Source organism: Delphinus delphis, chromosome 7, assembly GCF_949987515.2.
Source record: "Delphinus delphis chromosome 7, mDelDel1.2, whole genome shotgun sequence".
Taxonomy (NCBI): domain Eukaryota; kingdom Metazoa; phylum Chordata; class Mammalia; order Artiodactyla; family Delphinidae; genus Delphinus; species Delphinus delphis.
In genome coordinates this window covers 80,512,149-80,535,148 of record NC_082689.1, presented here as the reverse complement: position 1 = coordinate 80,535,148, position 23,000 = coordinate 80,512,149, and the positions used below count along the sequence as shown (strand labels likewise).

At 40.8% G+C, this 23,000-nt stretch overlaps 1 protein-coding gene across 3 annotated transcripts in view; it reads left to right on the top strand.

The window, feature by feature from the left end:
- Positions 1-23,000, top strand: part of LYPD6 (LY6/PLAUR domain containing 6) — a 110,668-nt gene that overhangs the window by 71,799 nt on the left and 15,869 nt on the right. For 2 of the 3 annotated variants that reach the window (XM_060016828.1, XM_060016830.1), the window contains exons 2-3: positions 11,453-11,641; positions 19,247-19,345. In XM_060016828.1, the coding sequence (XP_059872811.1) occupies positions 11,524-11,641; positions 19,247-19,345 (217 nt within the window). In that variant the 5' untranslated portion in view covers positions 11,453-11,523. Of the gene's footprint in view, positions 1-7,137; positions 7,177-11,452; positions 11,642-19,246; positions 19,346-23,000 lie in introns of those variants that run through there. The other variant, XM_060016829.1, reaches the window with a different exon arrangement.

Here is a 23,000-nt window from a genome sequence, read left to right as displayed (position 1 = left end):
AAGTTATAGTTTACACTGTGAGTTTTAGCAGACCCCAATACCCTTTCACAAAAATGAAATTGATGATCTTTGAGCAATCTGGAGAGAGACATACTGTGTGTAGCTCAAGGTACTGGTTGATCAGAAACTTGGAGGATGAATGCATGGATAGATTTGCTTTCAAAAAACATATTATTTATTAAATGAGAAACATTGGTTAAGATTTAGTACATGTCTTCCTCGACTTACTATGGAGTTAGGTCCTGAAAAACCTATCATAAGTTGAAATATCCTAAGTCACAAATGCATTTAATACACCTAACCTACGGAACATAATAGCCGAGCCCAGCCTACCTTAAACAGAACACTTGCATTAGCCTACAGTTGGGCAAAATCATCTAACACAAAGCTTATTTTATAATAAAGTGTTGAATATTTCATGCAGTTTTTTGGAATACTGTACTTAAAGTGGAAAACGGTATGGTTGTTTGGATACAGAATGGCTGTAAGTGTATCGGTTGTTTGACGGCATGGCTGATGGGAGCTACGGCTGCTGCCTAGAATCAGGAGGGAGGATGGTACCGCGTATCACCAGCCCTGTCAATCAGAAGCCTGGGAGAAGATCAAAATTCAAAATTGAAATACAGTTTCTACTGAATGCTTACCACTTTTGCACCATTGTAAAGTGGAAAAATCGTTAAGTTGAACCATTGTAAACTGGGGACCGTCTATAGTTAGCTACAAAGAACCCAGTGATTTGAAAAAAATATAGTCATAGGGTTTTTACTTAAGCCATTGTTTCAATGTTGGCTGTTTGATTTTTGTTTTTCCTTTTTTCATTTTTCCCACAAGAAGAGAGAGCACAGGCTGGCTTTCCTACACTGTAAGAAATCCTGAAGGGGCTCACCACACCTATCAAACTAGCAGTTACACAGTCTTCTTAAACTTGAGTTATTCATGGCTAAATGGAAACAATCTTCAAGGCCATTTTGACAAAAACTTGATTAGGATTCTTGGAATCCTGGGAAAAACCCTATTCCATGCAAGACAGTAAATAAGATTTAAGATGGGTTGGTTCTTCTGAATCTTGGGCAAGAATCAAGGTAAGTCTGAGTCATTGTTAATGGTTGATGGTGGGCCGTATTAATATTCTCCAACCGCTTCACAACAGCCACAAGGGCAGTTGGTTTAGCCTTTGAGAGGAGGAGGAAAATCGTTTGAAGAGAAAGAGCAATGTTTTGTAGGCTGCAGTGGGAGGGAGAGGCATTTTGGTGACCTCCTGTCCCCAGGATCCATGGGGCTTGGAAGGGTGAGCACCCTCCACCACAGAAGTCCAAGAGGAAGTGGTATTTTCTCTGTGAGCCAGGCTTTAGTCCATGCATAAAGCAATGGAAGGAATAGTTCATGAAGAGGTTAGAGATGTGGGGTCATTTGCTTACATCTGGCTTTCAGAGAACATGAAAAGAGGAGGCAGGAGAGGCAGACATCACTTAATGTGGGTGAGCGTGGCAGTGGCCAAAGGTAACTGGGAGGAGTGATATGAAGAATAGGCCTCAAGGTCTCAAAAAGAATCTTCACACCAGGTCTCTAAAACCGAAACAAAGTGACCCCAAACACCATGCAATGGTCCCTGCCAGTAAAACTTGGTTCAAACACTGCAGAACTTCCCCATGGATTCACAGCAGGCAGTGTCAGCTTTATAACCGATTATTACTGAAGTTTTGGAAACACTCTAAATTAGCAGGGGAAACATGAACGCACCACTGCAAATACGGAGAAGACTGCCTCTGTACAGTACCAAGATAACTCTTTTTTGGTCAAGAGGTGGAAGGCATATGCCCAGGAATCCAAATGTTGGATTTGGAACTGGGTTATTTTGAACCCAAGAGCAAATGTGTTTGCAATTTAATCCACTTATAACTATCATATTGTTTCTGAGTACATTTTGAACTTCACATTTTTGGAAGGTTTCTAAGATGAAATTCCTAGAAAACAATAAATTGAAAACACGACGTTTTTAAACATAGAGAAACATTTAATAAAAGACACAAAAGCAAAAATTTCTCCAAACCACTACTCCCAAGTAAAAAAAAAAATGGCAGGCTGTAGCTGAAATGTACCGGTGTCCCATTCCTGCCTGGAGAGTTCTTTGACTTTATCCCCTTATGGCTGTTTGCACTTCAAAATGCCTTCTCGTCAGTTCTCTAGAACCTTCAAATTGATAGAGGAAAGAAACAAGCATACAGTCAACAAGCAGAAGAGAGTTAATGCAACATCTTTTAGAAATGTGAACATACTGCCAGGCATACTCAACCAGCATCATTTATCCTTCAGGAATTGAAGCATTTTTGATGCATTTGACCTTTAAATCACATTGGGGCAAAATAGAAAGGTAGCTTTCCCCTATAACTCAAGCCCTTGCCAAGAGGTTCCTGAAAAAGAAATACACACTTTTTTACAGCACTGATTTTTATGCAAATAGATCCTCAATTTAAATTGGGAATATGTAAAAATCTATCACCCTGTAGGTTATGGAAATGAAACATCAGTGTCTATGAAGTCTAAAAGAGATAATCTCTGCTTGGTTTTCTATTATTGACATTTTTAAAAACCAACTCTAACCTTTTAGTTGATAGGCCTTAAAGATATATTATTGTAAAGTGCATAATTGTTACAAAGGAAAATATAACCTGGTGTCTGGACCCTTTTGGAAGACTCTTGAATTGGTCAGGGCTCCTGATTTCAAGGGACAGAAAGCCACTTCAAACTAGTTTGGACAAAAGGGGTATTTATTGGATGGAGACTGAAGCTTCTAAGGGAAGAGTTAAAAATTGGCTAAAAAGGCAAGGGTTGCATGTAGCTTGGGCTCTTCTCTGCATCTCTCCTCTCTGTCTCTGTTGGCCTGCAAGCTTCATTTTCATCTTCTCCTTCCACATGGGGAGGAACAGGACATACACATGTTTCTGAGTTTTACTTCTTGGGGGCTTCTGTTTCAGAGAGGGCTGATTGTCTTTTCCCAATTCTGGCTTGAAAAATACCAGGAAGAACTCTGATGGGCTTGGCCTGGATCAGATGTCCAACCCTGGCCCAAATGACAGTGGCCTGTAGGATGGACCATGTGAGAACAAGGTGCTTCCCAATAGCAACACATGACGTATGTCAATAGAAGAACCATTCCCATACGAAGGGGAACGTATAGGCCAAAACTGATTCCATATGCCCACTTGACCTGTATTTTCATTGTTTAAACCTTATATTTTGATTTGAACATTGTAATGGAGTGATATTCCACTTCTACAGAAGCAAATCATGTCAATAGGTAACCTCCCCACCTTCTGGCATTTGCAGAAATGTCCACGTGAACTACTGTTAGCTTTATTTTTCACTTCCAGGCTAATGAGGTTACTTAGAAGTCTGTGTTGTTTGTTGTAGTGGACATCTGTGTGATTCTGCTAGCCCATCATCCAGTTTTTCTTCTTCAGCTGATAACACCTAGATTTTCCTTTGGGAAACCAATGTCTCCTATATTCTCAAACCATGCGATTTCCATGAAGTTGACACTGTGTGCTTGTCTCAATGACGTGCTAGTGGCCCAGCCCTGGCCAATTGGAATGCCACACTCCCCTGGCCAGTTATGGTCCAAGGATGGACCTCCCTCCTTTTTAAGGCTTTCCCTGGAACAGTTTGGAAAGGGCCTCGCTGGGAATGCTTCTGAAGCTACTGTTGGCCACAGTTTGAGAAGACCTGAATGAGAACAAAGGCAAGAGATGGGATAAAGCAGAGTTGAGGGATGGAAATGCCTGATAACAGGGTTGAAGTCCAGCTGTCTAAGCTGGACAGTCAAGTGAAACAGTAAAATTCTTCCCCCTACCCCCTTCCCCTCAGTTTTGGTTATAGCTTGTTTGATTTGGATTTCTGTACCTTGCAACCAATGTGAAAAGTGAATTATCTTCATGAGCAGAACTGTGTAGTTCCTAATTAAATCTCCTGCTCCAGATCCTTATGTTCAAGATAAGGCAAACCACAAAACCTCGTGGCATAAAGCAGTAACCGTTATTTCATTTATCTCATGGTTTCTGTGGGTCAGGAATATGGGAAGGGCTTGACTAGGGAGTTCTTACTTGGAGTCTCCATGAAGTGGCAACCAGACAGTGGCTGGAGCTGGGATAGAGGGGAGGGCAGGGGGCTGGAGCAACTGGCAGCCAGCAGGGCAGCTGTCTCTCCTCCTGAACTCTCAATAGCTCTGTTGGACTACTTGAGCTTCCTCACAGCATGGCATTCAGAGCACTCAGACTGCTAACCTGTCTTCCGCATGAGTGTTCCAGAGCTCTGGGTGTAAACTGAATCACTTTCTATGACCCAGCTTTGAAAGTCACACAGTGTCATTTTCACCACAAGCTGGTCAACTGAATCAAGGGAAGAAGATGTAGACCCCACCTCTTAATGGTGACACGTCAATGAATTTGCAGACGTGTTTTAAAACCACATGTTATGAGCAATCCCCAAACTGTGAGAAGGGTAGGGTACTGTGGTCAAAATGATATATTTCAGTAGACTTAGTTTTGTGACATCATGCTTTTAGTTTATACTTTTGGGAGCTGGATTAACTTTTTCAAGACATTAAGGCACAAAGTGTAATCTATATATATTGAAAATTAAATAAGATTTGTTATGAGCTTTCAGGCTTTAGGATTCCATTTTGTTCTTGTATTAAGGCATTTCCAATTTTAATGTGAGTAGCGCTGAAAGACATTTAGATTGGGATTAGTTCTCTACTTCACAATTGCTTATATATTGACTTACTATCGAGGCATTTTCATTTAGTACTTGGTACCTTAGTCAATGTAACTTCCAGAAGTGCTTCACTGCCTTCCAGTGACCAGTTTAAGGAGTTGGGAGTAATCTCTGTTTTATGGATTCTATATGAAATAGCCATTACAATGTAGATTTGTAAAACTTGACCTGTGTTATGGTTCTATCACTTTGCATCTCTGACCAGAGTTAGAAATCCTCCTTTATACTATCTAGTATAGAGTTAGAAATCTGACTAGAGTTAGAAATCCTCCTTTATACTATGTAGTACCATGGAGTAAAAATCAGAATGCAACTCTTTTCAACTTTCTCCCAAGTGGAGGAAGTCTAATAGATCTTGAACTATTTTTTTTTCTTTCTGTTTCAGAGTGTAGCAAGTAATCTATTGGAATAAAACCAGCAGTTGAGTTAACTCATGCAAAGGTAATTTAGAGCACAAATTAAATCTGTCAGAGTGGTATTAGATTTGCAAAAGCTCATAAATAACAAATGAAAGGTCACAAAGCTGTGAAAATGAGAGTGTACTTCATAAGAGAGCTGTAGTCAGGGACGAGTCCTCAGCGCATATTCAAATAGCAGTGCACAAGATGGAAGCACAACATCTTTTCTAAATGTCTAGAACATTCCAAAGACACAGTGGACTCCAGGGAAAAACATCAAAGTCCTAGAAAAGACCCTTCAAATCACTGAGCATGTCCAACATGGTATTTGTGGGGTTTAGGGATTAAAGTTCCATCAACTACTGAGAATCTGTGTAGAAAAAACACATCCCCATCAGCAGAGCCCATATTTCAGTAGCAGTTAGACTAATTGTGAATGCATGTCACTCATCTTTCACTTTTCAGTTCCTAGAAAATACTAATATAGTGAGTGGTGCTTCATGATTTACTGCAGGAATGTAAGCAGTTGGGTGATATTAATAAATAGTCCGGCCCATCCTGTTTTCTCATGGAAAAGAGCAGTGGGAAAATAGCTCTGGCTACTATAAAGTAGACAAGTTCTTTTACTGTGCATTTTATGCAGATCTTTTTTTGTGTGTTGTGTTGTGTTGGGCTTGACTTGTATAAGGGAATTATTTATACAAGCAATGTGTGGGCTTCATCAAAATTAAAAACTTTTGTGTATCAAAATACATCATCAAGAAAGTGAAAAGTCAACACAGGGAAAGGGAGAAAACGGTTGCAAATCATACATCTGAAAGGAGTCCAGAGTCCAGCATATAGAAAGAACTCTTACAACTCAACAATAAAAATATAATAATTCAATTTAAGAAATGAACAGGGGCTTCCCTGGTGGCGCAGTGCTTGAGAGTCTGCCTGCCGATGCAGGGGACACAGGTTCGTGTCCCGGCCCGGGAAGATCCCACGTGCCGTGGAGCGGCTGGGCCCGTGAGCCATGGCCGCTGAGCCTGTGCGTCCAGAGCCTGTGCTCCGCAATGGGAGAGGCCACAACAGTGAGAGGCCCACACACCGCAAAAAAAAAAAAAAAAAAAAAAAAAAAATACACAGTGCACTTCACATTCACTAGGATGGTGCTATAATAAAAATTGTTTTTTAATGAAAGTAAGTGTTGATAAGGATGTGGAGAAATTTTGCTGATGGGAACGTAAAATGGTACAGTGGAAAATCGTTTGGCAGTTCTGCAAAAAGTTAAATATAGTTACTATAAGACCCAGCAATTCTACTGTTAGGTATATACCCAAGAAAAATGAAAACATATGTCCACACAAAAAATGTACATGAATGTTAAAAGCAGCATTATTCACAATAGCCAAAAAGTGGAAACCACCCAGATGTCTATCAGCTGATGAGTGGTATATCCATACAGTGAAACATTATTCAACCATAAAGAAGAATGATGTACGAATTCACATTACAGCATGGATGAACCTTGAAAACATTATACTAAGTGAAAGAAGCCAGACGTGAAAGACTATATGTTGTATGATTCCTTTTACACAAAATGTTCCCGATAGGCAAATCCATAGCAACAGAAAGTAGCTTAGTGGTTGCCAGGAGTGGGAAGAGGAGGGAATTGGGGCTGACTGCTAATGGGTGCAAAATTTCTTTTTGGGTGATGGAGATGTTCTAGACTAGGTGATGGTTGCACAATATTATGGACATACAAAAAGTCCTCACTGAATTGTATTATTTTTAGATGATGAATGTTATGTTATGTGAATTTTATCTCAATAAAAAATTTTAAAATAAAAATAACAGATCCTTAAAGAAAAAAAAAGTGTGCTTACTAGGATTAATAGCACATGCACTAGAGATAAACCTCAAGTGTTATCTCAGATTCCTGTGACTGGTACCTTCTTTCTCTTTCTTGGTCAGCGGTCCATCCACACGGGGTTGACCTTCCACTCTGGCTGCTGAAATACAGGTGAGTGGGTTCTTCGTGGAGTGGACCTTGATCAATGGGAGACAAGAGACAGGAAGACATAAATTCTCCCTCCCTTCTCGCTCCGTGGGCCGCACTGAGTGCAGCTGTTCCTTGGAATCCTCTATCTCTCTGTGGCTTGATGTGAAGTGGTGAGCTGCATAGTAACCTAGGATCACATTGCTTTATATTTCCTAGCTTCATTTTACCTCTGTCTGTCTGTCTGTCTTCCCCTCCTTCTCTCTCTCCCTCTCCCTTTCCTTCTTTCTCTTTTTCCTTTACCCTCGTTGTCCTGGGCTTGCTCTTCCCGTATAAAGTCTTAGCACCTTTAGTCCTTGCACAGATTCTGCTGTAAGAGCACCTGGCCTATGGCACTTGGTGAAGGGTGTGGCAAAAGAGGGAAGGGGGGAACATTCTATCAAATATGGACTCTGTTATTTTAGAAGAGACATGGGCATTTTTAAGGCTATATTCATTGGCTTTGGGTGAAAAGCTGACTTCTGTTTGTGCATAAAAAGTGAAATTACTCTGTCAAATCACTTTGTGAAAAGAACGATTTTTTCCAAAAACTGTTTTCCTCTTTATAAAAGTAATACATGCTCATCAAAAATTTTTGAGCATGCAAATTGAGCAAAAAGAAAAACATCAAAATTACCTGAAATCCCACATCATTTTGGTCTTTGTCCTTTCAGTCCTTTTTCTAATCATAAACAAGCCTAGAAATACATAAATTTTTTTGCTAAAGAAGGAACAATTTCATGAGTAAAATGTGTTGGTATGACAAAGTGTCAACTACTTTAAGAATTTGAAAACTCTGCATTAAACACATAAAATTCATGGTTAAAAAGTAGTTGAACCCTCCAAGTTTGAAAACTTTCTCTAAACGAATCCGGCCTAAAGAACCAAGCTTGCCAAGTAGAGGTGAATCTCTTTTAATGAATGAAATGGTTGTTTTAACTTCATCCATGATACTTCACTGTGTGTAGGACCTGTGAGCACGCTTGGAGATGTGGGCCTTGGCAGGGGTACAAGGTGTGCTCATGACCTGTGCTCCTTCCACATCTTTTACACAAGTAAAATCTAACTAAGGCAGCTATGGTAGAGATCATGGGGGTGGAACACAGGCCTTGTAAATACAGGGAGGGTGTAGAAGACCAGCACCCACGTGTTTGCTTCCTTGACAGGGATGGCAAGAAATCCCTGGGTCTGTGTGAGCCTCAGCATATTAAAATGCTGGTGGCATTTAGGCCTCTCCCCACTGGCTTTGTCCCTGCCTGGCTGGCCATGGGACCAAAGGCGGGGTAGAGGAGACATATGGATTGTGATTTGTCATACTTAGTAGTTCTGGGCATTGTCATATTTTTCTGATTTAAGGAAAGTGTGCTTGTGTTGAACCAAAGTTAATTGTACCATGTTTACTTTCACTTAGAAAACTATACTGACTGATTTTGAACAAAACAATAGTAGTAGAAATATTGGGAAATACTGTTAATACGTGGCATTTACTGTGTGACAGACACTGTTCTTAGTGTTTTACATGTTAATTTATTTAATTCTCATAGCACATTTTTTTAAAGCTGTATTTTTTTCATTGAAGTATAGTTGATATACAATGTTGTCTTAATTTCTGCTATACAACAAAGTGATTCATATATATATATATATATATATATATAAAACATTCACTTTTAAAAGATTCTTTTCCATTATGGTTTATCATAGGCTATTGAATATAGTTCTCTGTGCTATACAGTAGGACCTTGTTGTTTATCCATTCTATATATAATAGCTTACATGTGCTAACCTCAACTTCCCACTCCATCCCTCCCCCAACCCCCTGTCCTTTGGCAAACACAAGTCTGTTCTCTGTGTCCAACTCATAGTACATTTTAAGGTAGGTAGTATTATCCTCATTTCGCAGATGAGGAAACTGGGGAACAGAATGGTTAAGTAACTGGCTTAAGGTTGCACAGCAAGAAAGTATTGGAGTAAGGTTTCAAATCCAGGCATCTAGCTCCTCCCCTCTGTATGTCACTCACACATAGTCAACACAAGCTGTAAAATGAAGGCTCTTGGATGGGTAGCCATGCCACAGAGGTTGCAGTAAGGTTCATTTCAGATGACACTAAGTAATACATAATGCTTATGCAAAGACTGTGCAGAGGGAGACTTTTAAATTAATAACTGGAAGGAATACTGTGGTTGAGAAATGCTTTAATGGAAACGAGACACTTGCAATGTTTGGTATGTGTTGACATTAAGTTTCACATTAAAAAGAACTTAGGTTGGCAACTAGTTGATATTTAATGTTAAATTATTCAAAATAAAACCAGAAACCCTTCCTCACCATTCCTCTCGAACTGAGCCCAGATTGTGAGGACACAGGTGTTGGTGCAATTCATTCAGGGGTCCAGGGGCCTCTGTGCAAATCTGTCCCTCAGGTACAGCTTCACCCGACCTGATGGAGGTACACAGAAGAACTATTGCGTTCGCTTAAGATTAGATAATGTTTGTGCCTGTCACTCATAGAGGGAAAGAGATCCTTGATATTTGTTTTCTCATCACATTATTTAACCAAGTGCCTAGCGCAGTGCCTGGCAGTCACATTTATGAAGTGAACGAGCAGCTCCTTCCGTTTCTGATTGCAAACCTGCTTGGGGGAACCAAATTGCAAACAGAAGAGGGCGTAGTGAGCATGAAATTGGCAAGCTGGCATCATCAAGCTGTTACAGGGTGATAAGAGTTCTCTATTTTCTAACAATTTGTCTAGTTGAAAAAAGTAAAGAACACACCAATCCATCTGGAGTTAATTTGAGTGTATCGTGCATTGTTTGGTGTCAGTTAATCTTTTCACAATTTTTAATAAAGTTATCTTACTATTATTTAATATTTTCCTGTTCTGTAATTTTAAAAAAATAGCTTTTATCATGAAATAGCTCTATGTCTGAGCTCCTTGGAGTGTTTCATTTTCTGAATTCATTTTTATACTTTCTATCATCCTGTTTTGAATAATATTACTCTGTACTGTGCTCTGATATCTGATTAGTCTGATATTGATTTTCTCTATTGATTTTGATTTCTAATATATTTACTCTTGGTCTGTTTGTTTTGACAGCAAAATTTTAGGATTATCTTATGCTGTTTTTAAAATGTCATTGAATATTTGTATTAAAATTTTGTAAACAAAATGTCCAAATTATGTTTTTTTAACCAGTTTAAAATAAAGTGAATATCTAACTTGATCCCTTGCATGGGTGCTAGAATGATGGTATTCGGAAAATAGAACATGAGGAACAGACTCTATAGAAAAGCAATAAAATGGCAAGCGAACAACGCATATAAATTAAGATATATATCTACATTCTAAGTAAGCTGGATAATTCAACCCTAGTAAAATTTTATTGCTCTCAGTTTTAATTGAAAAGGGAAGAGTCCAAATAAAGGATAGAATGATGATTGCTTAGTGTTACAGTGACACCTTGATCTCATTTCTTCAGGTTTTGTTCATATACCTTGACTCAGTCTTTGGAAGAACATAGTATCACCATTAAATGTGGCCTCAGTGGCCAGACCGCCTGGGTTAAAATCAACTCCTCTATGTATTTGCTGGACTTCAGTTTACTCACAATGGGATGATAACAGTGCCTACCTCATAGGGTTATGAGGAGAATTACCTGATATATATATATATATATATATATATATATATATATAAAGAACTTCACCAGTACACAGCCAATAATGTTAGTTATGTTGAGGAGATTTTGAGCTATAAAGACACATCTTGGTTCACGAGAGGCCAATTTACCTACATATCCTTTTTTTTTCTTTTTTTTTCCAAATCGGAAAGTCTAGCCTGTACAGCCTGACCCAGTAAGGCTGCACTCTCATGCCTGGCGTTCGCTGGTATCAAGGAAATGCTTCTGAGCTTCTGCACCTGACTTATTTATTGTTGCATTCTGGCAGCCAACCCCTTTCCTCCTGGCAAAAATAGCTGGGTTTCATTAAAATTCAATCTTTCCTGATACCATCTCTGCTGGATGTTAGAGGGCACTGCTAGCCGTGGAGCTTTAGCAACCTAATTAAGAATGGATTTGGGGTGAAATTTTCTAAGTACTCTAAAATTACAGTCTGTAAAGTTTCTCTCCATGTCTACCCACTTCCTCGTGCCCTGGGCTCCCTGTTTCTCGCCAGCTCATCCCGCCATCACAGGAGCTGGGCCGAGTCTCCGTGGCTTTCCCGAGTTGGACACTGACATGACTCTGGCTTCGTATTTCAGGTGCAAGTCCTCTTCCGCCGTCCCGAGTCCCCGCTCCCGGGCCCCCTGGATGAGTGACGCCTTGGTCTGCCATGGAAGCTGGCCCTGCCCTGGCCTGGCTCCTGCTTCTGAGTCTGCTGGCTGATTGTCTGAAAGCTGCTCAGTCCCGAGACTTCACCGTCAAAGACATAATCTACCTCCACCCTTCAAGTAAGACTCCGTTCTCTTCACTGCAGAAATGTCACTTGACTCCCAATAAGATTTGAAAGTTGAAAAATGGCCGGCAGGAGGCAGCCTTCCGCTCAGGCGAAACCTGGTGATTTAATTGCGGGGGGGGGGCGCGCATGCGACAGAAACATCGTTGTGTTTTACCCTCCCCTTTTTACAGGGTGTTTGTATTTGAAGGTAAATTATTAGGCTTGTTTTCTCTGTTCCCTGTACCCTCGGTCGCTCTGATTCTAAACACCCTTTCCTCTGACTCTGCCAGCCCTCGGTCAGTTATCAAAGTCAACCGCCAAGTCCCAGGAGGAAGGTGTTTGTAAAAGATCAGGCCTTTATAAGCAAGATAATAGCTGGCCTTCCTGTCTGTGCATCTAATTCTCAGTTTCAGCATAATTGCCTCCCGCCACTTCCTGTTCCCTATCCCTTTCAGTTTCCTGTGTTTAAGAATTATCTTGGGAGTGTATAATGATGTGTGTCCCAGGTTCCTTCTCTGAAGTGTCTGACTGCATCTATCTGGGTGGTTCCCATGGATTTTTGCTTTCAGCAAGAAATTCAGGTGCTTCCGCTGTTGCCGATATTCTAAGGATCACACTTCGGGAAACACAGCAGCTTTCCTTCTCTACTGGTCACCATCTCTGTATTTATCTCATCTCTTTTACTTTTGCTTGACTCTCTGCTGGAATGCCCCTGAGCTGGGTATGTAGTGCGAGGGCTGACCTTTAGCATTCGCCCCGAGGTGCATTACTCTTTTGAAATGTTCCGTTCGCCAAACATTTTTGAGCCTCTACTGTGTGTCAAGCATTGTGATCGGCGTGAAAAATGTAAAGGCAAATCAACCATAGTCCTTGCTTTTGAGGATCTTGCAATCTACAAGGTGGAGGCAGCCACCTGGACTCCTTCAATGCCACATGGTTAGAATATGTAACGTCTCCGTGTTCTGGTTGAATGAGAGGTGGTCCAAGGAGTGCACAGGGGCTTGGAGTCCACCTGACCTCGGGTTAGGACCTCCCTCAGCTGCTTCATAGCCTTCTGACTTGAAATAAGTTCCCTAACTTTGTGAAGATTAAGTAAAAGAACGCATACAAAGCACTTAGCACTGTGAGCCATAGGAAATGCTCAATAAATGTTAGGGGAATCTTTAAAGTGTTGATTTCTACATTTCCAACTTGGTTAAAATGATACATACCCTATAGCATTGTTTTGTGGACTAGAAATAATATCTGTAAAATGCTAGCACACACATAACAGGCAATCAGATGCCTGTTACTTATGATGTTGTGCTAGTTGGCTCAGACAGTAAACTGAGGATGCTGAAGGTACATCACTAATTTTTTAAATCCAGATATACTTTTTTTTTTAAACATCTTTATTGGGGTATAATTGCTTTACAATGGTGTGTTAGTTTCTGCTTTATAACAAAGTGAATCAGTTATACATATACATATGTTCCCATATCTCTTCCCTCTTGCGTCTCCCTCCCCCCCACCCTCCCAGATATACTTTTAACCGGCAGCCAATAGTTTCTTTAGACTTATTGCTGTTGTACGCTCTCACCAGTACAGGCTGGTGCCTACTGGTTAGTTGTATGGAAAGCTTATCTAGCTGCTTGTTTTTGCAGGGCAGTTTATTTTAGTAACATTCATGAAAAGAAGGTGCTTTGATAGTTTCTCTGTTTCCTAAGATTGCATTTTGTTCTTTTCTCCAAACAACCATGCTTTTTTATTACAGTTGGTGAACAAAAACCTAGGTTTCAGTCTCTCGGGTTTGATTGCCAGGACTTGCAGCTTCTGCGGAATTCTTTGTCCACTTCAGTGACAGACTCAGAAGTCACTGGGCCTCAAAACAGACCCACGCCTGGCCTTCTCTGAGGCTGTGATTGTACACGCAGGGTGGAAAGGAAAATTAAGGGGGGTGGATTTAAGTGACCAAGAACAAAACAAACACACTCTGCTTGTGCCTCAGGGGTATGGTGGGTCAGTGCTGGCGGGCGTTGAGTGGACCTCTATTTGGAAAGTCCATTTCAGAATGGGATCTTTGAAGGATGAGCTCTGCCAGGCTGGAGGGGCAATCACCTGTGCTCTTTAGAAATTGATGGAAAAGTTCCATTCCTGTGACCTATGTTGATTAAATGGAGCCATGGCCTGGTTAAAGAGAGCTCACTGTAAACAAAGAATTGATGGAGTATTCTGATGTGATTTTGGAATATAGAGAAGGGTAGAAGCAGCTGTTCCTAAACTATGTTGTATGTAGATGGTTCACCAGCAAGTCTGGGCTGAGTTCTCTTTCAGAGTCTCCATAACTGGTCACAAGGAATATAAGTTCTTGCAGGATTCAAGTTCCTGTCCATGGTTCCTACTTGGCCATAACTTTGTTTATTCTGACCGCTTTAAAGCAGAGTTAACTTCACATTTCTCTGCACTATTTCAGAAGTTTTTGGTGCTGTTTGCTTGTTCTTACACTTTGATTTTTTAAACGGTCATGGTTGTCTGCCCTTAAGCAGCACCCAGTAGACTGTGTTTAGATGAAGCGATCTCTCCACAAATAAGCAGGTTTCTGTAGAACATAGACCACAAAAAATATATGAAGGAAGCATGGGATTATTTTGATTTTGAATTATTAATATAATTGCCTCACTTTGTAGATGGAGACACAAACAGCTTTCCTGGGGTCGGCGAGTGAGCCAGATTCCATTAATATTAGATACTGCTCAGAACCTGCCCAAGGAGAAACACGGTGACGCTGGAGATGTGAGAAGATACAGAAGTTTTCCACACCAGACAAACATAAACTCATTTCTCCTGGGCCCCGAACGGCCCTCAGAGATAGCAAGTGGGATGAGATTGGAACCCGGGTTGGGAAAGTTCAGCCTCCCATGACTAATCTCCTTTGCTCTCTGGTTCCCTAACCTTTGAAGTTTCTAAGCCTTTAAAAGAAATAAACTTTATGGCTTTCAAACTTGAGGCACTATCCTCAGTAACATTCTTTTCTATCATGTGTATGGGTTTTTTTTTCTTTTTCATGTGAAAAATGATGAATTTCTTCCTAGCCCATGATTAAAATACCAAAGCCTAATAAAAACCTTTGAAGCAGGAGTTTGTATTAAGAGACATGAAGCTACTTATTTGGCTGTTAGACCTCGTACAAGATAGCAGAATTTAACATCCTAACTGACTTCAACATGTTCTTGGCCTCCTTTTCATTCCTTGTAATAGAAATCTTTCCTGGGAAGTTCAGTTTTCCTCTGGTTGCATATTCTGAGTCTTTCCTTAATTATGTGGACCAAAGAGCCTATCTCTCTACAGGGGGCTTGTTTAAGCCAGCGAAGTTTTCCCATAATTCTACACTACATTAAGTCTTAGGGAGTGAGGGGACTTTCTAGAAAGGTACCAGGAAATGCACTTCTATCAGAAATATGTTCATGGTATTAAAATTATACTGACAATATGTTGTTGCCTAGTGGACTGAGAAGATCAATTTATTAGATTTCTAGAAATTTTGTATTTGCATCCAGTTTCCAAAAACAGTGGAAATTAATTTGGTAAGAATGAAAAAGAAGAAAGTTTGAATGCATTACACATCAGCGTACAGTTCAAAACAAGATTCTCTTCTCACCACGGTTTTGGTAACTGAAGGCCTTTGTCCTGGCAAAAGTTCCAAGGGATGGAAACAAAGACGAAATCTTTTCCGATGCCTTACAAATGAATTATGGTCGGTTGAACCATGGCTGACCAGGGGAGTTAATGGACAGATTATATTACAGGAAGTAACTGGGCACTTTGGCTTTTCTTTTTTTCTTTACAATAACCTTCTCTTGAGGGACCAAGGACTTATGCCCTGAAATACTTATGCCCTGAAATACTAAGCTTATTAACTCTGTGATCAGGAGCCAAATTAGATTCATTCGCAGCTGGGGCCACAACGATTTGAAACCCTACTTGCTCTGTAATGCTTTGAAGTAACAGAGAAGAAAACTGCACATCTCTTAGAAACCTCTTTCCGTCCTTTTGAAAAAAACCTTCTTTATCAGATTCAGTATCAGTTAGCAAGTTACTGGAGATAGTTGTTCATCTGAAGACCTTGTTTATTAGCTAAATATTTCCAGAGGGGGGAATTGGACCATTTCTTGGTATTGTGCTGTAATTATCGACTGAAAGCTGAGTCTGTTTTCAGAGATTTGTCACTGAAAAGGGTTTGATTATTCACTGATCAGTACTACCTGCCAAGGTGTAAATGCAAGTTCCTATGAGCAAATATTAGACTGTCATTGTTGAGAATGCAACAGATATGAAGTTGTGGACTTAAAAATAAAACTCACTGGAAAGGAGATCATTTGGTTAATTGGCAATGATACATGCTGATAAACACATTCAGAGATAAATGATTTTTAACAGAGCTTCATTTTGCTACCATAGTGTTTTAGCTCATATTCCTGTTTTAATTTTGACACACTTTGAGTTAATTTCAGAGTCCAGGCCTACTTGTATAAGAAATGGCAGTATTTAATTTAATATGTCACTAGTCTTGCAAAAGATAATTTTGAAGAGTCTATTAATCCAAATTTGGGAACACTACAACTTATTAGTGCTAGGCTTTCAATACGTTTATTCTTGGAACAGCTGGATCGTCAGTCTTCATTCAAAGTTCTTAATTTATCTCTTTGATGGGAAAGTTTCCAGGAATAGCTAATCCAACATTCCAGCTAAAAGTTTTACTGGCTGCAGTGACAGACAGATAAAATTGGATACTCTAGTGAATTAATCACACAAGCTGAAGTATTATGGTTGGCTTGCCGTCATAAACCTTAGTGAATACGATCGTTTTTTGAGAAATGCTGTTCTTTGACAAATTATATACATCTTTTCTTCAAAATCCCTGCTTTAATAATTCTACTTCAAATCTTACAAACTATTTTAAAGTTCTGTCTTTTACACTTATTTATATATTAAATAATTTAAAGTGGATAGTGAAACTGTTTTTAATTCATCCAATCAGGATAATTTCCTAAAATATTTTGTATGGTTTTTAATAATGGTATTTATAAAAATAATCTAATTAAAATCTCCATAAGAGTATTGAATGCCTTTGGAACATGAGAACCTATTTATTTATTTATTTATTTATTTATTTTGGTTGGGTGCAGCATACGGGATCTTAGTTCCCCAACCAGGGATCATACCTGTGCCGCCTGCATTGGAAGCATGGCGTCTTAACCACTGAACCACCAGAGAAGTCCGAGAACCTATTTATTTTAAATTCTTCAGGCATGTACTTACCTAAACTAGAATCTTTAACTCGAGTATAACCCACCTATCTAGGCAGTGAAGACATAAAAATTTTCTATGTGTAGTTTTACAAAATAGTTGATTTCTGTTTATTATAATTACATGATAGAGCATGTTTAACCAGAGCAAGTTTTCCTCATTGGGAATGCAGTCGTTGGATGGCTATGCCTAGGCTGCTTTCCATCCCTCATTTTTAAGAGGATCCTTGCTCTCAGCATCATTCTGTTTATGAACTTGAGTAACCAGCCACTTGGAGGAACATAGAACTCTCAAATGGGCCCATTAAAAGTTTCAGTTACCTGTCTTTTTTAGACAGTTTATGACTTTTGATCATGTTAGGTTATTGGGTCTTGTCAGAGTCAGCTCTGTGAAATATTACAAGCAAATGCGAGGATGGGCAGTTATTCTAAGCAAGGTGAAAATCAAAGTTATATCTGGCCCATAATTCTGGCCTTAAGCTGCTGCCTCCTCCTTCATTTATTTTTGATAACATACTTCATTGGTTCCATGTGGGCAAAGTAATTTACCCTGAGATGATTATTTCCACCAGTGGGAAATGCAGGCTCAGCCATCTGTGAGGGAGAACAGTTGGCTCCTGCAGATGAAGTGTTTGCATGTTTGCAGCTTTCAAAGAGGCCAGGTAGTTTTACAGATTAACACACACACAAACACACACACACACAGAAGTTCTGTCTGTGAAAGGCGAAACTCTAAGCAACAAAGTAAGCAAATGATTAAAACTAAGCACCAAGTGAAAGTACATCAGGGAAAAGGACAGAGATGGCCTGGCCAGACGTTCCTTTTGGATCCTGGTCCTTAATTACCAAGGAGACCCTGGTATGCTGGGCACTCTCCAGAACCTGACTCCCATGGATGCATCCCGCCTGAACACAAATGCAAGGCAAAGAATACCAGTACCTGGAGGACAATCCCTTCAGAAGGCAGGAAGAGGCAGCTCAAGAGTGGGGAATGGAGGGGAAAGATAGGAGCAGCTTCCTGGAACATCCCCATGTGCCCTCAGCACTCTGCCCCGAGACATTGGCCGTGGGCCCCCAAGGCCCCTTAGGAGGTTCACCTCTGCACAGGCAGCATGTATCTTAGCAATGAAGACTCTTAGCTGGTATTTGCTATCCCCTGAGACTCTTAACCATATCAGGTCCAACCAGATAAAATTATACGATTGAACCAAAGAAATTTTATAGGTAAGAAATGATCAAGCATCAAGAAATTTTTAATGATTGAACCTAATATTTATATTTATTTACACGATGATATGTCTACAGAAGTTGACACATAAAAGTAAATCATAGGAAATCCAGAGTGCCTTTTTTTAATTGACATTTTTATTGAGATTATTGTAGATTCATCCGCAGTTGTAAGAAGTAATATACAGAGATTCCATATGTACTTTACCCAGTTTCCCCCAATGGTAACATTTTTTAAAACTGTGGAATAATATCACAACCAGGTTATTGACGCTGATACATTAGTCTACCGGTCTTATTCAGACTTCCCCCGTTTTACTTGTGTTCATTTGTGTGTGATTCTGTGTGTGTGTGTATGTGTGTGTATGTAGTTCTACATAATTTTATCCCCCCGTTTTACTTGTGTTCATTTGTGTGTGATTCTATGTGTGTGTGTGTGTGTGTGTGTGTGTATTTAGTTCTACATAATTTTATCACATGTAGGTTTGTGTATCCATCACCAAATCTAGACACTAAACGGTTTCAATAGCACAAGGATTCCTCCTGTTGGCCTCACACCCATGTCCCTCTGACTCTCCCCCCACTATCTGGCAACTGCAACCCCTGGCAACCCCTAATACTTCCTCCATTTAAAAAATTTTCTCATTTAAAAAATGTCACACAAATGGAATCATACAGTATATAACCTTTTGGGATTGACTTCTTTCACTCAGGACAACTTCCTGGAAATTCATCCAGGTTGTTAAATGTATTAATAATTCATTTTTATTGCTGACTAGTGTTCCATGGTATGGATGTACCATGGTTTGTTTAACCTTCACCCATTGAAGGACATCTGGGTTGTTTCCAGTTTGGGGATGTTACAGATACAGTTGCTATAAACATTTGTGTACAGATTTTTGTGTGAATGTAGGTTTTCATTTCTCAGGGATAAATGCCCAAGAGTGCAGCTGCAGAGTCATATGACAGTTGCATGTTTAGTTTTTTAAGAAATTGCCAGGCTATTTTGAGAATCCTTTTTAAAAAATAAAAGCGTCTCACTTCACCATGCAGGATTCTGTGCTCAGTCTAAAAACTAATCTTCTCTCTTGATTTTTTTTTTGTAGCCACACCATATCCTGGTGGATTTAAGTGTTTCACCTGTGAAAAGGCAGCGGACAATTATGAGTGCAACCGATGGGCTCCAGACATCTACTGCCCTCGAGGTAAACTCTCAGTAGACACACTGGGCTGCCCAGAGCTGTCCACGAGTGAATGGCCTGTTGACTATGATGCATGTATAGAGAGAGGCATGCTTGCAATCTCAACCACTTCTCTTGTCTAAGGCTATTAGTAGATCTTTTATGCCACATCAGTACCTTATCATCAGACATTGTCAGAGACATAAACTGGTCCATAGACTTGTCCCCTTTCTTAATGAAGCATCGTTGGAGCTCCAAAAGAGGTGAGTGAGGCTTCTCACCCCCAGGCCCAACAAATGCCACATAAGAAGAGAACAGCCAGCCTGTAATCCACTCTTCGAAGCATTAGTCATTGCCTAGTAACTTCCTTTAAGTAAAAATATGAGTTGCTGTTCATATAAAGATCCCATTTATTACATATCTTGCCAGAGGCTTCTATCCCGAGACTGCATGAAAGCTAGAATTCTCAATGTCATCATCGCACAAATAAAAACCCTGAGCTTTTTAAACTATTAAGTTCTCTTTGAGGGATGCGATGAATGCCCGATCAAAGCATGAAATTTTGACCCAAAGGCCCATTTCAAAATGAAGTAGATGCTTCGTATTCATGTTCAGATCTCTTTTATCCTATTGAGTAAAAAAGATGGTTATATTTGGATATGGAGTCACTGTTAATTGGCTGTTTTGTGTTTGAAGGAAAGTCGATTCATCTGATGGGGAGGTGATAGGATGGGATATTTTATTGACAAATGTTTGAGCATGTAGTTAGATGGGCTTCGCTGCTGATCTAATTCAGTTGTTAAAATGACTGAACACAGCAACACCAATCTGTTATTTTTCAATGTAACACAAGAGCTCTTCTACTCACCCCAGCAGAAGGCACTCTGTTTCCCCTGGAGGACTGAACATCAGGAGAGCATGGAAACCTCAATGAAGGACAGGTGTCAGCTACCTAATCCGGTGCTATTTATTTAACCCATGAGTCTCCACCCAGACTGCCCAGGAGAAATACCTGTGGGTCTTTTCAAAACCACCTGGACCTGCGTCCTGCCTAGACCAGTGGTTCTCAAACTTCGGCATGACCGTCATTCCCTGGAGGGCTTATTTAAATACAGATCTCTGCCCCTAGTTCTGCCTTCCCCCTCCTTCCTATAGGTCTGAGATGGGGCCTGAGAACTTGCATTTCTAAAGCATTCCACAGTGATGCAGATACTGCTGGTCCGGAGACCAGGCATTAAGAACCACAGCTCTAGACCAACTGAGCCTACGTCTCTGAGGTTAGGGCCCTGCACCAGTGTGTTTAAACAGCCCAGGTGATTCTAGTGAACAGTCAGGGACAGAAACCACTGGGAGCTCCTCTCCCCACTCATAGAAAGCAAAATGCACTGTTGTCATTTCTGGGTTTTTCTTATTTACTTTGAGGAGTAGAGAATGTTGGTAGGGTCCCAAAAGACCACAAGGAAGAGAAGAATGTGGAGACACTGAAGATCGGCTGATTCACAAGCTAGGTGTCCAGCCATCCAGGTAATCAAAGAGAAGTTCCGGGCTTCCCTGGTGGCGCAGTGGTTGGGAGTGCGCCTGCCGATGCAGGGGACACGGGTTTGTGCCCCGGTCCGGGAAGATCCCACATGCTGCAGAGCGGCTGGGCCCGTGAGCCATGGCTGCTGAGCCTGCGCGTCCGGAGCCTGTGCTCCGCAACGGGAAAGGCCACAACAGTGAGAGGTCCGCGTACCGCAAAAAGAAAAAAAAGAGAGAAGTTCCATCCGCGTTGCTTTCTGCAATCACGCACTCACTCCGGACCAGCGGTGTTTGCTAACATTACCACTACAGGGTGAACGTTTGGGCGGGTTGCTGACGGACCTGATTAAACCATTGCTTCTCAAACTTGGCGGCACGTAGAAATCACAGGTGAAAACACCGACGCCTGGACTCATTCCCAGAGATTCATGTTTAAATGGTATGGGTGCAGCCGGGCATTTGAATTTTTGAAAGCTCCCCCCGGGTGGTTCGAATATGCAGCAAAATTTGAGAACCACTGTAAACAGTGACTCTGGACAAAAACAGGATAATCTGCTTGTGTAGCCAATAACCTTTGGGCTGGTTCCTGGTAGGACAAAGCTGCCAGATGAGCTTTTGAAGCTGTTGCCACTGGTTAGAGCTACTGTACAGGAAACGTGACAGCGCTTCTCTCGGTGTTGCCCTGGCAGAGATGATACAAAGGAAAAGGAGGTTTTGTGAACTGGTGCTCTCTTGGGCCTTGGGCTGTATTTCACAGAGGCCCAGTTTCAAGTCTGAAGGTGTACAAGTCTACCTCTGTCACAAGGGGAAAACAGAGACCGTGACACTCTGCTTGAATTCTTCTCTGGAAATGAAGAAGTTCCACCTTGATGTGTTCTTTCGAGGTCAAAAATCTATCCTTTTGAAGTACAGACACCTGGAAGTATCTCAGGTCTTTACACAATTTCTCCTTCTCCCCTTTTTTATCTTTTTGTCCTGACATTTATAGGAATAAATGGAAAGTGATGCCTTGAGATTCTTGCCATAGAACCACCGTGCCAAACCCTTTGGGGGATTATGCGGTGAAAGATAGGAATCAAGTTTCTTCTTTCAAGGACCTGGCAGTTTAGCTGGGAGATAAGATCTGAACATATCAAATGTCAAAAATAGCAGGACAAAGGCATGTGCCAGAGGAAACATGGCATTAAATGCTTGGGAGTTTAAGGGAAGAATTGCAGTTTCGGGTGGTGAGGCGGCCAGTGACAGCATCCCGGGCTGGGGAGATGGCAGCAGCCCGACAGGTGGGCAAGGCGGGTGGCAGAGTGAAGGGAGCATATCTTCCAGGAAGTCAGTCAGAGCAGAGGCATGGAATGTACCCATGTGGGCTCAGTGGACAGGGGGAGACCTGAACTGGGTGTAGCAGAATATGCTGGGGAATAATAGGAGCAGGATAGGGGATCCAGGCTATTTTTGTGGGGCCTTGAACGTCAGGTAAGGAGCGAGGACTAGCGCTGTAGACTGAGAAGACATAATTCCTTCTTGTCCAGCCACGTTTGCCACGAACCATCAACATTTCCTCTGGGTTCTCTCCAGATTTTTTTTAGCAATGAAAATAATGCTATTATTATTAGATTAAACTATAAAATGTGTCTACTGAAAACTACTGAGTAAGCCTACATTTTTTTTTTTCTGTTTATTATTAGTTTGTTTGAAGCAGCCATAGGACTACCAACAGGCTTGGTAAGGGCAGCTCAGTAACTGCTGTGGAAAGATGTCCTGACTTTCTGGGACGTTCCTCGTTTTCTGTTGGTTTATTTTGTGATCTATTTAACAAGGTTTTAGTTATCACACGATGTGAAAACAACTGGTTGAGAGTGAAAAAAACCATTTTGTGTAAATATTGAATTTTATCTCTGTGGAATAAGCTTGCATCCCAAATTGCTCAGGAGATTGATGGAATTTCAAGTTCCCTGTCACTCTGACTTTTGAAATGTGTGTTATGTAAGTACTTCCTCCTCCATCACATTGTTATTGACTTTGGCGCCTACAGATTCACGGGACCGTACTCCCTCCCGGAAGTGAGAATTTAAGATGCCCCCCCAATAATGGACTGCCGTTGTTCACCTCCTCAGCTTCCATTTAGTCTTCGGCCCCTTCCTTTGCGATAACCTTAATTTCATAA